General features: G+C 36.7%; 1 protein-coding gene across 3 annotated transcripts in view; it reads right to left on the minus strand.

The window, feature by feature from the left end:
* Positions 1-9,439: 9,439 nt before the first annotated feature.
* The window catches only part of LOC102539326 (protein TOPAZ1-like), a 53,836-nt gene continuing 46,643 nt past the window's right edge, over positions 9,440-16,632 (minus strand). The window contains exons 18-20 of one of the 3 annotated variants that reach the window (XM_072955029.1): positions 13,391-13,574; positions 9,870-10,065; positions 9,440-9,623 (exon numbers count right to left, since the gene is read on the minus strand). In XM_072955029.1, the coding sequence (XP_072811130.1) occupies positions 9,588-9,623; positions 9,870-10,065; positions 13,391-13,574 (416 nt within the window). In that variant the 3' untranslated portion in view covers positions 9,440-9,587. Of the gene's footprint in view, positions 9,624-9,763; positions 10,066-13,390; positions 13,575-16,632 lie in introns of those variants that run through there. The other 2 variants (XM_072955027.1, XM_072955028.1) reach the window with 2 other exon arrangements.

Here is a 16,632-nt window from a genome sequence, read left to right on the forward strand (position 1 = left end):
GGAAGACTCAATACTGTCAAGACATCAGTTCTTTCCAACTTCATCTGCAGATTCAATGCAATCCCAACCTAAATCCAAGCAGGTTCTTCTACAGATATCAACAAACTCATTCTAAAGTTTACATGGAGAGGCAAAAGACTCAGAATAGCCAACTCAATATCGAAGAGGAATAAAGCTGGAGGACTAACACTACTGGACTTCAAGCCTTACTGTAAAGCTACAGTAATCACGTCAGTGTGGTAGTGGTGAAAGAACAAATGGATCGGTGGAAGCGAACAGAGAGCCCAGAAACAGACCTACAAAAATACAGCCAACTGATCTGTGACAAAGGAGCAAAGCCAATACTATGGGGCAACGATAATCTTTCCAACCAATGGTGCTGGAACCACTGGACATCCACAGGCAAAATTATTAACCCAGTCACAGACCTTCACAAAAATTAACTCAAAATGGGTCAAAGACCTAAATGTAAAATACAAAACCATAAAATTCCTAAAAGATTACCTAGAAGAAAACTTCGATGATCTTAGGTATGACAAATAACTCCAGATACAACACTAAAGGCACGATCCATGAAGGAAAGAACTGATAAGCTGAATTTTATTAAAATTAAAAACTCGTGATCTGGGAAAGACAATGTAGAGAAAATGAGAGGACAAACTACAGACTGGGAGAAAATATTTGCAAAAGATACACATATCTGACAAAGCAATGCTATCCAAAACATACAAGAACAAAAACAAAAACAAAAACCCAACAATAAAATGGACAATCTGATTAAAAAACAGAGCAAACACACCTCATGAAAGATGACATACAGATGGCAAATTAGCAAGTGAAAATACACTCCACATCATATGTCAGCAGGGACATACAAATTAAAACAGCAGTGAGATACCACTATACACTTATTAGAAAGGCCAAAATCCAAAACACTGACAACATTAAATGCTGGTGAGGATGTGGAGCAACAGGAACTCTCTCATTCATTGCTGGTAAGAATGAAAAATGGTACAGCCGCTATGGAAGACAGTCTGGTGCTTTCTTACAAAACTAAAGGTACTCTTACCATATGACCCAACCACCACATTCCTTAGTATTTACCCAAATGAACTGAAAACATGTCTACACACAAGTAAACACGGATGTTTACTTTTATTCATAACTGCCAAAACTTGGAAGTAACCAAGATATCCTTCAGTAGGTAAACAGATAAACTATAGTACATCCAGAAAACTGAGTATTATTCAGTGCTATTATTATTATTTCATGAGCCCTCAAAGCCATGAAGAGACATGGAGGACATGTAAATGCACATTAATAAGTGAAAGAAGCAAAAAAAAAGAAAATGAATATATGTATGTGCATATATGACTGAAGCACTGTGCTGTACACCAGAAATTGACACAACATTGTAAACTGACTATTCAATAAAACTATATATTAAAAAAAAGTGAAAGAAGCCAATCTGGAAAGATAATATACTGTATGATTCCAACTATATGACATTCTAGAAAAGGCAAAACTATGATGATAGTAAAAAGATCAGTGGTTTGGAGGGGAAGAGGGATGAAGATGTGGAGCACAGAGGATGTTTAAGGCAGAGTCACTACAACGGTAGATAACACGTCACTGTACATTTGTCCAAACCTTTGGGGTGTGTAACACCAAGAGGGAATCCTAATGTAGACTTGGGGTGATAATGATGTTAGTGTGGGTTCACTGATTTTAACACACGTACCCTACAAGGGGTGGGAGTTGTGTGTGGCAGGGAGGGGATATGTGGGAACTCTGTACTTTGCTCACTTTTGCTGGCAACCTAAAACTGCTCTAAAAAATAAAGTCTATTTTTTAAAAAGGTTAAGTAGGTAAAAGGAACATGATTTCAATCACATGAAGTTTTCCAACAATTTAGAGCTTCAGCAAGAATTTCAATGAAACTATAGTCTCCAACGTCAACTGACCAAGTGATTTTAAAAATCCTATGAGCAGTCTCTTATAGAAGTCTTGAAAAGTGATTATTATTATTTACACAAAAATCACCAGGTAAAAAGTCCTTTTCTGCCCCCTGCTTCTGAAGCTCTGAGCTTTCTCCATGCCTCCATTCTCATAGACTTGCAGAGCAGCATACTCATTGAGAACAAACCACCAAAAGGCTCAAGTCCTATTCTGTCAAATTTTATGCATTAAAAATGTTTTAAAAAAATTTTCATAATGCAGTTAATATATCTGAACAAAGGTAATGTAATGAAGCATAAGTGTCATTAACATAATGATAGGAAGATGTATTTTAAAGAAAAATCAAAGAATGGCCTATTTAAAAAAAAGTGCATTTTCAAACAACAGTGTATAGTTATATTTATTTTCTGGTTGACTGCTGCGGCAAGAGTCTTGTGGATACACTGTGTTACAGGCATTCATTTAAATGTTTAAAAGGGTGATTTTTACTTAACCATTCACCTTGCTATTCTGTAACACAGACACCAGAAATACTCCTCCCATTTGGAATATTTCTGAGAATAAATGGAGACACAATGAGGAAGAAAGAACCATTCTGATTAACGTTTCAGTGCTGCCCGTGATGGACTGAAATCTCACCAAACGTCATCACAAGTAACTGAACACTGCACTTAGGTAAGATGGCACAGGTACAGGGCTGGAAGCTTGCAAAGAAGAGATGAGATGCACAACCCTACCCAGTCCAGACCTGGCTCTCTCTAGGTGATAGTGAGCAAGTCCTTTCCTTTTTTTTCTTATTGCCTCGTCTGTTTAAAATGAACAGGTGGAGTACGTTCTTAAAAATTAACAACAACAACAAAAATCAAAGGAAGCACTTAGGCCTACGATTACAATGTCAGCAAAGTAACCTGTTTTACTCATCTGTTGCAGCAATATCTTAGAAGTTCATGAAATCAAAATGTCTCCATCCGATGTGCAAATGTAGTCTGTCCAACAGTCATGCTCCAGGCCGGATTTTCAAAAGTAAGGCATCAAAACAAACAAAATGGTGGAAAGAAACTCATGATAACTGATTTGAAATAAAAGAGGTGTTAGGAAGTTTAAAAGTTCAAGTATACTAAAAAGGTAATAAAATTGTTTGAAATCAACTTAGAAAAGACTGACTGCCTCAAATTTGATTCACAAAGAATTTGAGAGGCAAGTAGCCCAGTTATACTGCTTAGGAGTTTATATAGCTAAACATTTATGAATAAGAACTGATAAGAGGCTGATTGAGCCAAGAAAGCAACTTACAAGATTTGTCTTGAGTTACTTGAGAACTAGTCTCCAAAGAGTCACTCACAGCAAGATTGCAAAAATTAGGGTATCTATCCTTAATGACTTTCAAATACTGAGCACAAAGTATGTTGTGCAGAGAATTACAGAGCATGTTTTAGAAGTGTTTCCATCATAAATAATCAAAGCAACAACAAAAAGTTTTGTAGTTAAAAGTACTGGTCTTTACTTACCCAGAAAAATTATTCATTCACTGTTGCTTTGTATTCATGGGGATAATTAAACTTAGTACTGAGCAATGACTAGTAAAGAACATTAATACTTGGAAGTGTGACAAGAGATTCTCCCAAAGAAAATAAAATGTTCTCAAATACAAGTCTGAATGTTAAATCAAGTTCTCCAGATAAAGAATTTTTAAAAGTCAGACTATTATAGATTAAGAGTTAGGTGTTTTTCTGCCTCATTTTTTGGTAAATAGGCTATTTCCTAAAAAAAGGTTCACACTGCAGTAAAGAGAATGAGAATCTACACTTTGCTTTCTAGTAAGGTAGCTACTAGCACATGTGAGTACTACAATTTGAGATGTGTTTTAAGCGTAAAGTGCCTACTGGATTTTAAAGAATGCAAAGTATCACATTAATAATTTTTTATACTGATTAGATGTCAAAATGGTAATTTATTAAAATTAATTTCACTTAATCTTTTTGCTTTAAAAAAAAACACAACCAGCTTTTAACTGTCTTTAATTTACAACCAGAAAACTTTAAATTCCATCTGTGGTTCACACTGTATTTCTACTGGACCACGTTGATGTAGGCCAGTTCAAGGCAAATTTAACACGACATTATCAGAGAAGGCAGTCTGCACAATGGTTAGAGAGGTTGGAGCCTCTAAGATCTGAATTCAAATCTTGACTCCATCACTACCAGCTGTGCGAGCAAGGACAAGTTGCTTCACCTTCCTGAGTCTGTTTCCTCATCTAGTAAATAAGACAGATGGTCCAGGAGCAGTTGGTTTCTTTAAGATGAATTAGCTTAACTTGTGTGTCGTTGGTAAGCAGGGGAGAGATGTTACATGCATTTTTCTCCCCAGCATGTTAATGATTGGAAATGACCAGAGGTGGGCTTTTTACAATTACAAAACCCTTAATAGAAAAAAACACCTGAACGTCCCCTAGTAGTTCTTTCCCTTGGTTTAAGAAGCAGACAGTTAGGGCTTCAAGTGTGTCTGCATTTTTCCACATCAAGCCATCTGGGAAGCTGCCAGTGCAGATGAAAAAGCCAGAAATTTCCACATGTCTTGTTTTGAATGGTATTTTCCCTCCATAAACCTTGTCTCGTGTATTAGTGTGCAGAATGCCAAGATTTCCAGCATGTATGTCACAGGAAAAATACTTGTGTCATATGTACTATCACTACACACTGCCCTAAAATCACAATATAAAATTTGTCATTAACTTAGAGAATACTTGGGGCTAACACCATACTATAGCCAGCTGGGCAGGAGTAGTTTGCTCAGAAACTTTGTGTTTGCTGTAGAAAATGTCTACTGAGTTACTGAATTTTATTGAAATTTGTCTTGATTTTATAAAAAAGGAAAAATGACAATCCTAATATTGAGAACAAGGACTAACAAATTTAATACAAATGAAACAGCAATAAATATGTGTATCATTGTTGGCTTTTATCTGATGCTTATTAGACTGAAGTTATTTGGGCTGTGTATTTAAGAAAACATGCTGGAAGACGGATTTAAAATGCTGGAAATATTCATTAAAGATTGTTTCTAAAAGATGAAATGTACTCTTGAACACTGTAATTATTTTTGAGCTCTCTGGATATGGAATCCTGCATCTGACTTTTGTACATGTTTCTAGGAGGACATCATGTGAAAGTAGGTGCAACCTCGCTCATAGGATTTTTGTGAAACTTAAGCAAAATAATGTGCGTAACTGACTTAGCAACATTTGACAAGCAGAAAATTCATAAAAGTGGTAACTATTGTTATTCAACTCAGAGTGTATAAAAACCTGCAGAATTCTTTTTTTCCCCTTCTAATGAGGGCTCATCTATAGACAGAGCACACAGTTAAATGCAACATTTTCCCTGAAAACAAGTTTTGTGATTGAAAATTCAGAATTCTTGCAATAAGGGATCGATGCCTGAAAGTCTTAAAAAGACACTATAAGGCTACAGACAAGTCAAAATTTACAAATGAACAACTTAATTTCACAAACTTTAGCTAACACAGTGAATCTACCCAAACAAGTAAATATGACTTATTATTCAAAGACAAAGAAAGTTAGCATTTGCTTAATAATAAAAACATTAAGCGTTCACAGTGGTAGCACTTCTCATTTCAAAATAGAAAAGAATCGAAGTGGGTAAAATAAAACATATTGTTCCGTGGCAACTGCCTTTTTTTATGAATTAATATTGGTTTTTTAAAGACAGTATTTATCAACTGGGAGGTGGAGGGCCAATAGGAGAGGGCACATGACTTCTTTTTGCCAACAACTTTCCCTTCTCACCCAGCGGTGGTATTTCTATAGGAAAATGCCTATGTATATAAGAAAGATACTCATTTAATAATTCTGATCTACACTCAACCAAATTATTATTCTAAGATGATCATTTCCTATTTAAATTCTTGGAAAAAATTGGTTATTTCCCATAAGCTCTCCTTTAAGAGTGGGCTCTGACAACTAAGTAACAGGGAAGATGTGATCAGATCAGGATTCAGTTTTGGAAAAGGCAGAAGATAAGAAGGCAAGAAAGAGAAGGAACCATCCTTTAGGGCAAGTGGTTCTCAAAGCTCAAGTTTGAGAACCACTGCTTTAAGGAACCCTGATTCTATCACTCTATAGGACCAAGGCAGCTGGCAGGAAACCTTTAAGCTTTAATTCTTTAAATACACTTGCTTAATACAATTTTAGGGAAAGATCTTTAGATACCCAATTGTATGCTAAAAGTCAAATGAAGATTTTAAATTTTGCCTGAACTTGTTCTTTGTTTCCTGTATGGTTTACCCAATTCTTAAGATGAGAAAAAAAAATCTAGCGTAAATAAGGTTAAAGGCCAGCAGGCACAGCTGCTTGCCCTCTCCTGTGCCACACATCTTGGGTTAGTCCTCATCTTTACAAGACCAAGCACCCAATTTTATCACTTCGGCCAGAAATAAACAGGCCCTGGGAAGATGAAAGATAAGGGGCCTGACTGATAATTACCAATGACAACTTTTAAATTTACTACGAGAAATGTAATTGCTAAAAAGACCAGAAGATTCAGATTTGTGGTTCTTTTCCTTACAGGATCAGCTACACAGAAAATCAAATTACCATCAGCAGATTGAAGAGCCACTGCTTCAGAGTAGAACTGGGGCTTCCATTTGCTAGTGAGAAAGAGTCCCAAAGCCTGGGGCATCCAGGTCAACTGCAAGATTCTGGTTTTCAAATTCATACATGAGTGGTTCTTGCCCGTATATCAAGGTAGCCACTATCCTTCCATTAGGAAAAGGCCTCAGGCATACTACAAAAAAACTAAAAAGTTTCCTCTGCCTTAACCACACCTGGGAGTAACTCTGGGGGCCTTAACTCACCCAACTCATCAACAGGCATTTACCCAAGCATTTATGTGCCAGGCTGTATGCAAGTACTGAGAACAGAAAAACATCAAGACAGGCCCACCTCTCCAAAAACTAGGAGAGAGAGCAGGAGTGGAAGAACACACACAAGCAGGCAATTACAAAACACTGCAGCAAGTGAAGCGACTTTGCCATGCAGAGTGTGAGGGGAAACTCCCAGCTGGTAACACTTAGAACGGCTGGGTTCTGGAAGGTTTTTACAAGGAGATGGTATCCTCTGGATGGAGGGTTGGAAGGACGCAGTTCATTTACAAACCATCGTAAATGGCTGCTGTAATCCACTTAATAGTGTAATTACGTTCTATTTCATAAAATGAAAATTTCTGATTTTAACTGTGCTGTTAAATTCTGTGCTGTTAAAGGGAGGCACTAAATCTGTGCAGTTTCAAGTCAAATTTGGTAGAGATATCTAAACTGGTGGAAAAGCCAAATTATGAGTAGTTTAAGAAAAACTTTTGTTTAAGTTGCTTTTTATAGAAACAATGTTTGCCAAATAGAGGTCTTACTGATCTTTGGCCATCTGGCACAATTGTTATTTGAAAGTAACTTATTTTAACAGAGTTAATAGCCTCAGGTGGCTCTCATTTAAACTGTGACTTTACTTAGCAACTATTTTGTAAGATTTTAAAAAGTAGTTTGTTCTATCAAGGAGAGAGAAAAGCAGGAAAATTTTCACTGCTTTTCAGTTTAATACTTCTTAGGAAAGAGAAAAAGGCAAAACCCCCACAAAAACAAGAAGCCCTTTGGATAAATTAATAAATTATAGCAAAGCAAAGTATCTAGGTTTTTAAGCTTCCTTTTCTAAATATTTTGCTATGAGATGTGAATCACAGCAATTTCCTACGGTAAGTCAAAGGCTTTGGGGAAATATGATAGTTGGAAACAATAAAACGTTAAATCATCTTAGGTCTCTCATTTCAAAATAAGTTAAAACAGATGCGTTACGGGTACTCCAGTCCTTGGCATTGCCTTGGTTCAAAACTTAGCACAACGAGATAAGGTGACTCTGAGCCCTGCCCGCACCGACTTCCATTTCTGCCCCAAACAGCCCGCAGGCACAAACGGAACCCCCCTCCCCTCCTCCTGCTACTTACATTCTGGCAAGGGTCCACACGCCGCTTTTCTCTGACCTGTTCCTCCTCCCACCAGACGCCAGGAGTAAGGATGGCCCGGGTGTCCCATCTCAGGGTGCAGGGGAGGGACAAGGCTGGCTTGATGGATCAGCCCGCAAGCTTTCGGAGCTGAGAGCTTCATACTTTGAAGGTCTTACTGAAGATTGTCCTTTGGCTTTCTTTACATAAATATAGCTAATTAAAATTTTCTTCTTTTCTCTGGTTCACATTTTCCTTTTGACTTTGGCCCCTTTTAACATCTGGATACTCTGAAACCATAAGCATTCTCCACCATGAGCTTGGGTTTTTTTTTTTTTCTAATAGCAGTATTTCGTTTTTGTTTACCCCCATAAACTGCCATGGAAGAAATAGGCAAATGTAGTTACCACTCTTTTCCCTCTCCTACCTTTTGGCACTGTTGACTGAGCTGAAAACAAACAAACAAAAAACAAAAACCTCGTCTTGTTCCAGCCCTAAGGGTTCTTCACTTCTCATTATAAACAATCTGGTCAACTTATGATCCATTCCATCCAAACCCATTTTTCCTAAAACCTTAATTTATCATCTCTTGCACCTTCATCCCTTCAAATGCATCCTTGCCACCAGCATCTAAATGGTCTCATATTTCTTTAGTTCTTTTCTTTGGGTTTCAGTTATGAAAAGACTGAATTATAATTGCCCACTTACTGTTCTCCACTTGTCCTCAAAGGCACCTTAAACTCACGGTAATAATCTCCAAACTCAATTTATTTCCTAGATGCTGAATTTCAGTAATGACAGTCACCCAGTTTGTTCATACTAGAGAACTGGGCCTCTTTCTTGATGTCTCCTTCTGCCTCATTTCCCATCTCCCCTTCACAAGACTATTCATTCCACATTTTATCATAGTAAGGCATTTTGCTAAGTTCTAGGTTTTAACATTTTTATTTTTGTGAGGCTATAGATTTCTCCAATGATGCTGCCAACACTCTATTTTGGGAACTCCTTTAAGAAATACTTTCAGTCCCCCTAGTCACCACTTATTCTTTTCTTACCTTATTCAGACTCTTTCTCTAGATGATTTTAAATTATGGTTTAAAGTATCTAAACTATCAAATTTAGGACTGAGGATGACCACCTTGGAGAATGACTGCTACAGATTTTGAAGATGGCTTCAGAAAAGGAACATAGTAAGATAAGATTGAAATAAGATAATAAGATTGAAAGGAACAATCCTTGTTTGGATATTTAAGTTCTGATATATTTGTTTAAAAGTTCTTTAGTCATAGCTAATGTGACTTACATAAATTACAAATTTTCAAGATACATATAGTATTCTAAGATACCCTAAAGGAAAAAAGAATAATTTAAAAATTTTGGTTAACTCAGAAGGTACTCTGAACTTTTGGTGTTTGAGTCATTTTCCAATTTATTTTACTATTCTAGAATACAAATGTAGACTATGCTTCAGAGAGTGGACTGAGTGTTCATGAGATGTACTTCATACCACTAAAGGTTTCTCCGAAGGCTCCAGACACCTGCTTGCATATTTCCACTTTATGTCTCCCTCTTATTAAATGCTGCACAACACTCAGTTTGTGATTTTCCATTGTTTGGATTTCAGAATAAATTAGAATTCACGACACTTAGGTTTACCTAAATTAAAGAGAAGTCAAAAAGTAATTCGAAAAATTATTTTCAGTATGGATAAAACTGTTATAAACTGCATACATCAATCAAAATCTTTAGTGTTTGAAAATTAACTTTCTATAAGTCAATAAAGAGCAAAAGCTGAATATGGTGAAGACTGTCTTTATTTTTAGGGCCTTTTATTTTCAACAATGAGTACTTGAACTTAAAAAAAAAAGCCTTTAATAACTAGTGGTTATTGAAAAGCCAAACCTTTTCAGCCCACTTCATATTCTTTTTCAGCCATTTCCGGGCAGACCATTGTTCCAAACTATAAACCTGTTCCTTATTAACGTTGACAGTCATGTGCTTAATGAAAAGCTTTGGATCGGATATACGAGCAGCCATGATTAATCTTTTCATTGCAGCTTGATAATCATCCTGGCTCCGAGATTTGTTTTCTTCACATCTACAAAGTGGACACCTCACAGAGTCAGAATCTTGAAAAAGAAGCTATATAGTTTCTTCAAAAGATAGTAATTTACATTTTTTGGTTCTAAGCTATGACAGTCTTTTTATTACATTCTAACAGTGGATTTCAAACTTGTTTGACTATAATACACAGTAAAAGACATTTTATATACACCCACATACATAAAAACTGAACAAGACTTGCCTTTATGACAATGTACTATGTTTTCTATTCGGTTTCATTTTTCAAAAAATTAAATGGTTCCAACCCCCTAACCTAATTTTACTACACAAATGGGCTACAATCTTCAGTCTGGAAACAATAATCTACAATATAGCTAATAACCTATTTTTGAAGTTAATAATTGTATAATTATTTATTATAATGCATAGAGTACTAAATTTAATCAAATTTGAAGTTAATAACATTCATGTGTTTTACCTTGATATGGCTTTTTAAAATTATAAGCATATACTTAATATGTAGCTCACATTTGGTAACAGAAATTGTAGCTATATGCCTTTATTAATTTCCAGTTATTTTCTTCAGTCCTAATTAAAAATATTTCACTAAAGTGCTAGAATTTACTTTTAAAGTAACTTTTCTACCAGTCTCCATTTTCCTATAGACAGGGAATAGGAAGTATTTAAAATAGAGATGTGGCCGTCATTAGGCATTGCTTTTTCTTGGTGTTTCCTGTGTCTTGCTGTTAGCACTCAGAGGGCCCAGGAGAAGGCCGGAGGGTGAGCCTACCCACATTAGCACCACAGTGTGGTCTACAGAGTGGTAGGAGTGAGGACTTCCACCTGGAACAGGAACCAGTGGTCAAAAAGAGGAAAGACTGGTCAGGCACCTTCTAGTACACTCTGGCTTAGGAATCAGTGCCTGAAATCTGGTAGACTGGGCGTATGCCAACCACATGCAGTTTTTGAAAGTCTAATGATGAATAAAACTCTCTCAGAGGTTAAGGCAGGTATAAGCTGATCTTGAGATGAGTTAAGGCCGTGGGACCCAAGGTCACGATTGGAGCATGTTTATAGTATGCAGTAAATAACTGCTCCACGCATGCATCAATTATGTAAGATTCAGAACAAAGAAAATAGAAGTACGCATGTGCTAGAGATATTCTGTAAGCCTAATGAACAAAGAAACTCAGACTGCACATGTGCTGACAGAAAACAGATAAAAGCAGGACGGGTGCATCATAGGCGCACCTCCCTGTGGCAATAAAGTGTTGTTGACCCTATGGTGTCTCCGGCTGAAGTCTGTCCGGCGGTATGGCACCTCCTCGTGCATTTGTTCGTTTGGGCCTCTCACCTCCTAGAACACCACATCAGCCTTCCTTGGCTGACAGCAGGGCTCAATATGATAATAATAATAGAGAAAACAACATTGGTTTGGACAAAACCAAAGATCCAGGCATGCCACTGTTAGGTACTAGCATCACAAATTCAGTACTGAATACAGAGGCTGCACATGTGTGGGGAATGGAAAGCTATGAGAAAACCAAATCCTCTGGAAGCGATGGAAGCCCAAATGCGTCATGCCACTGGGGTGCACAGTGGTGAAGAGGAAGCCCTCAGAAAAGAGCTCTAACAAAAAAGCTAATTTTAGTGGGTTTAAAAAAAAAAGTGGACCTAAAATAAATTATTTCCCAATTCTCCTCCCCTTCAGTATGGGCTGGGCTGAATGACTTGTTTATCAAAAATAGAGCAGAAATGACACTGTACAACTTAGGACACGAGGTTGTTAGATACCAATTTTTCATGGCCCCTTGCATTTCTTTAAGTTTTGAGAGTAGATACACTGACTACCCCTTGTTCCAGATTAGAAGAATGTCTAATACAGTGAACAACTTTGAAAGACAAAGAGTTTCTCCTTTTGCAGCAAAAGACAGGTTTGCTTACAGCCTTACAAGGTGGAGACAGTATTTTCCTGAAGAGCGGGGGGGCAGGCATGCTTATTATCCCTTTATAAAGGACTTGAGTTTCTAGGTTCAGGAGTCCTCTCCTGGGTAACAGAACCCACTGCATGTGCAGGTATCCATCCTGGCCCATCTGTGGGACTTGGGAGCAAGAGGAACAGATACAAATATGCAGATAATCATGCTGCTTGCTGTGCCATAATTAATAAAGTCCTGTCTCCAACCCAGGAGTCTTCTATTTTATGCCAGAATCCTTGAAACTGTAGCAGGCTGACCTGTAGCCTGCAAATAGGGTGAGATCTCAGAGCCTTCACAGTTCTTGATACAGTCCTAAAAGGCACTGCAGCTTCCTCCTTGCTTTCCCTCCTGGATCACTGACTCTGAGAGAAGTTTGCTGTCATGTCATGAAGACACTTAAGAAACTTATGGAGGGGCCCATGTGGCGAGGAGCTAAGGTTTCCTGCCAGCAGGCATGTGAGTGAGCCAGCTGGGAAATGGATCCTCCGGGCCCAGTGAAGCTGTCAGGCAGGTGATTCAGGTCCTGATCACATCCTGACTCCAACATCACGAGAGACTGAGCCAGAACCATCCTGCTAATAAGATACTCCCAAAATTCCTGACCCACAGAAACTAAGATAATATTTGCTGTTTTAAGCCACAAAGTTTTGGGATAATCCAAAAACTGTAACAGATAACTAATAGACTATTCAGATTGAGGATCTGGTCTGTACCACCAGTAAACTGAAGCAAAACTCTGGTCAAAAAACTCTAAAATAGGAATCCCATGAGATCCTCATATTACAAGTTTCCTGGATAAAGCTGACAAGAAATTGGAGTGTTGTAAACCTAAATTCTGGACTTTGAATAAAATTATTTGAAGGGATGCCACTCTGGTCCAAGAGCTATGTTATAATATTTATGCATTTATAACAACATTTTAAAATATTGAGACTAGGCTGATGGCTTTAGTTTCAAGAGGATTCTTGACTGAACCTAATAAATTATCATATATTTCCCTTTTACACCTGGTTCTTAGATCTTCTGTGATGACCATAAAGATAAATAACTTCTAGGTTTCTATCTAAAAACTATCAGTACACAAGAAAGATCCATACCTAAAGAAGATCTGTCTCTATGACCATCTAACAAGATCTTTGAAGTTGTTAAAGTGTTTCTTGAAAGGTACTAACTTGTTCAGTTTTAAGTCTCAAAAGGTCAAATCCTTTCTCAATATAAATGTTACCAAAGTTTGTCAATACTATACATGCACAAGTATACAAATATATAAATGCTTTACATATGTTTATATATATACATAAATAAAACATTTACATCCTAGGGCAGGTGTAGGGAGCCACAATCTGCTTTCAGGATGCAGTTAAAGTTATTTCAACCAACCTTTTTAAAACGATCTGCAGCATCTCTGTAGAAGTTTCAGGACTCTGAGTACTACTAGCGTTAGATACCAGGAAGATTTCAACAGCTAGAAGCATTTCGATCTCAGACAAACAGGAAGGAATCAGTAGAATTTTTCGGTATAAATTCCCCTCCAATGGTGGGTAACAACCCAATGAAAGAGCACCTGAAAATCAAGTAACAGATCAGACTTTACTAAAACCCCAACAGGTGAAAACCTAGGTTTCCAAAATATCCAGAGGTGATAATTACTTTTGTTACAGAATAATTCTTCACATTAGAAGCAGATTTATTGTACAAATTATATGGTGGTGAGCTTATCCTAGTACATGTGAAATCATCCTTTGTAAAATGTTTTTGAAACATTAAATATGAAATGAGAAATTTAAAAAAAACCCTCTGAAAAATTACTTTTGAGCCTCATTGGAGCAACTGCCCACTTATTTCAAGCCACAGTCAACACAACATAATTTCAGAATAACTAAAAAATCAGAAATAGCTACTCGGGTGTTGTTTTAATGGGACCTGGGTCTAACAGAAACTATATATATACTTATAATAACTCCCTATCTTGAATTATGAATCCATCATGTATAACTGAAAAATTGTGCTCTACACTGGAATTTGAAACAACATTGTAAAATGACTATAACTCGATGAAAAATGTAAAAAAAAAGAATTATGAATCCAAAATGTAGAAAGAAAATAGAAGATAGAATTTGAAGATTTTACTTTGTATCACATAGTTTTACAGTATTTTTGAGCACGCTTATTTATAGTGCTGTTACAGCTTGTGCAATAAATGTGTGCTGTTCCTACTACACGCTGGCAGTATGCTAAAGATGCAATACAAAAATGAATAAAATACACTTCCATCGTGTAGGCACTCTATGTGTTGTTCACCAGTTCATGTTCTGAAATTTTCACTTTTCCAAAGAAGAGATTTAAACTCTAAAAATGTTTATGTACTTATTACAAGTGATACATAGGGAAATCTTCTATACATAAGTCTTGGGACATCCAAATTGTATATGGGCAATATTTTACTGAAACCAATTTAAATCTGTGTGTAAAATTTGCTTAAAATGTCTTATTAAGATAAGTTTCTTCAAGAAATCTTTCTACTGTGGATGATGATGACTAATCTTTGAGGCCCTACTACTCCCCAGGTACATATAGGTTTTATCTAATTTTAACCTGACAATTCACCAACTTTGCAATTAGGCACAACAATGCTCGTATTATAGATGGGGGGTGCTGTATGTAAGCACCCTGGCCTTCTGACTCCAGATTTTGGAACCCTAACCACTAGGTAGTCCCGTCTCCCTAGACCACTGCCAGGACCAACCAATCACTGACTTGTTAATTCTCTGAGCTATCGGTAGATATAATTTATGTGCATTTCTGTTCTACTTTTCTGAGAAGTGGAAAACCAAAGCCAATAAACTGAGTAGAAATTTACTCACATTACTTTTTCCCCTAAAATCAGACATGAAAAGAAAAATACTCCATTTGGCTTTAGGGGCAGAAAGTAATAGAAAGAAACACTAACATCTCCCCTTCCTGACTTTTTAGCTCCAAGAGAAAAGCAATATTTTTAGGACTAGGTAGCAAATTAGGAGCATCAGGAAGGCAACTCTGCTGTCCCTGGACAATTTCCCTCTGATTAGTTTGGGGACAAAAGCAAAGGCATCAGGAAAGTGAAAGACAACTCATGGAACAGAAAAAAAAACCCATGAATTTATATATCTAACATGGGACTTATATCTGAAGTGTGTGTGTGTGTATATATTTATATATATGCATATCATAAGTGTACTGATAAGTACCCCTCCACTTGCACACTCAGCAAGAAAAAACAAAAAACTCCTCCATTTAAAATAGTACAAAGAAAAAAATGGGTGAAGGATCCAACAAACATTTCTTCACAAAGATATACAAATGGCCAATAACCACATGAAAAGATGCTCAACATCATTAATCTTAGGAACATGCAAATCACAACCTCAGTGAAGCACCACTATACATCTACTAGGAAGGCTAAAATAAAAACCTAGTAACAAGTGCTGGTGAGGATGTGAAGAAATCGGAAGTCCCATGCATGGCCGCTGGCAATATAAATGTAAAACAGCACAGCTTCTTTGGAAAACAGTTTGGCAGTTCCTCAAAATATTAAACACAGATTTACCATATGAGTCAGCAATTCTGCTCCCAGGAGAAATGAAAAACATACGTCCAAACAGAAACTTGTATGTGAATGTTTAGAGCAATGTTACTCTTAATAGCCAAAAAGTGGAAACAATGCAAATGTCCATCACTGATGGACAGATAAACAAATTCCATACAATAGGGTACTATTCAGCAATAAAATGGAAAGAGATATTGATGCAGGCTACAATATGAATGAACCTTGAAAACATTATGCTAAGTGTAAGAAGCCAGTCACAAAAAACCACATATTGAATGATTCTATTTATGTGAAATGCCCAGAACAGGTAAATCCATAGAGACAGAGACATGAATTGTTGCCTAGGGCTGCGTCGGGTGGGGAACATACATGGAACGGGGAAGGAATGCAAATGTGTTTCAGATTTCTTTTTTTGGAGGTGTTGAAGATGTTCTAAAATTAGACTGTGGTGATTGCTGCACAACCCTGAATATAAAAATGAATGCACTGTGCATTTTACATGCATATGTTTTATAGTATGCAAAATTATGTTAATAAAGCTGTAAACATACTTTTTTAAAAAGCAAAACAAAGGCACTGGCACCACAGCCGTAACATAAGTGCCTTGAAGAAGAATTAGCCGTAAGCTCAGAATGAAGTATGTAGCTCTAGATGTAATCATGAGGCACTGAAAGTCTTTTCTAGCTTGTGGTAAGCTATGTGTGAAGATAAATCAAAGAGAGTTCCACTGATACTTTAACGTCAGCACTCTCAGGAAATAAGATGTTTTGAAGACTGATCAGTGACTATGAATTATTCATTTCATTTTATAACTCAGGTACATTAAATAAAAACAAAAACACTCTTTACCCATATAACCTTACTTGCATAAGCCCCAGAATTTTACTGCACATAAAATTAGGCACAGGTGTGTTTAGATAAAAGGAAGAATGCTAATAAGGAAGGTACTGAATTGTACCCAGGCATTAACTGCTTTAACACACACTAAAAAAAAAACAAAAACAAAAAACTTAAAAAATAAATTATCATTAGGGCT

The sequence above is a fragment of the Vicugna pacos genome, chromosome 35 (assembly GCF_048564905.1).
Source record: "Vicugna pacos chromosome 35, VicPac4, whole genome shotgun sequence".
NCBI classification, from domain to species: domain Eukaryota; kingdom Metazoa; phylum Chordata; class Mammalia; order Artiodactyla; family Camelidae; genus Vicugna; species Vicugna pacos.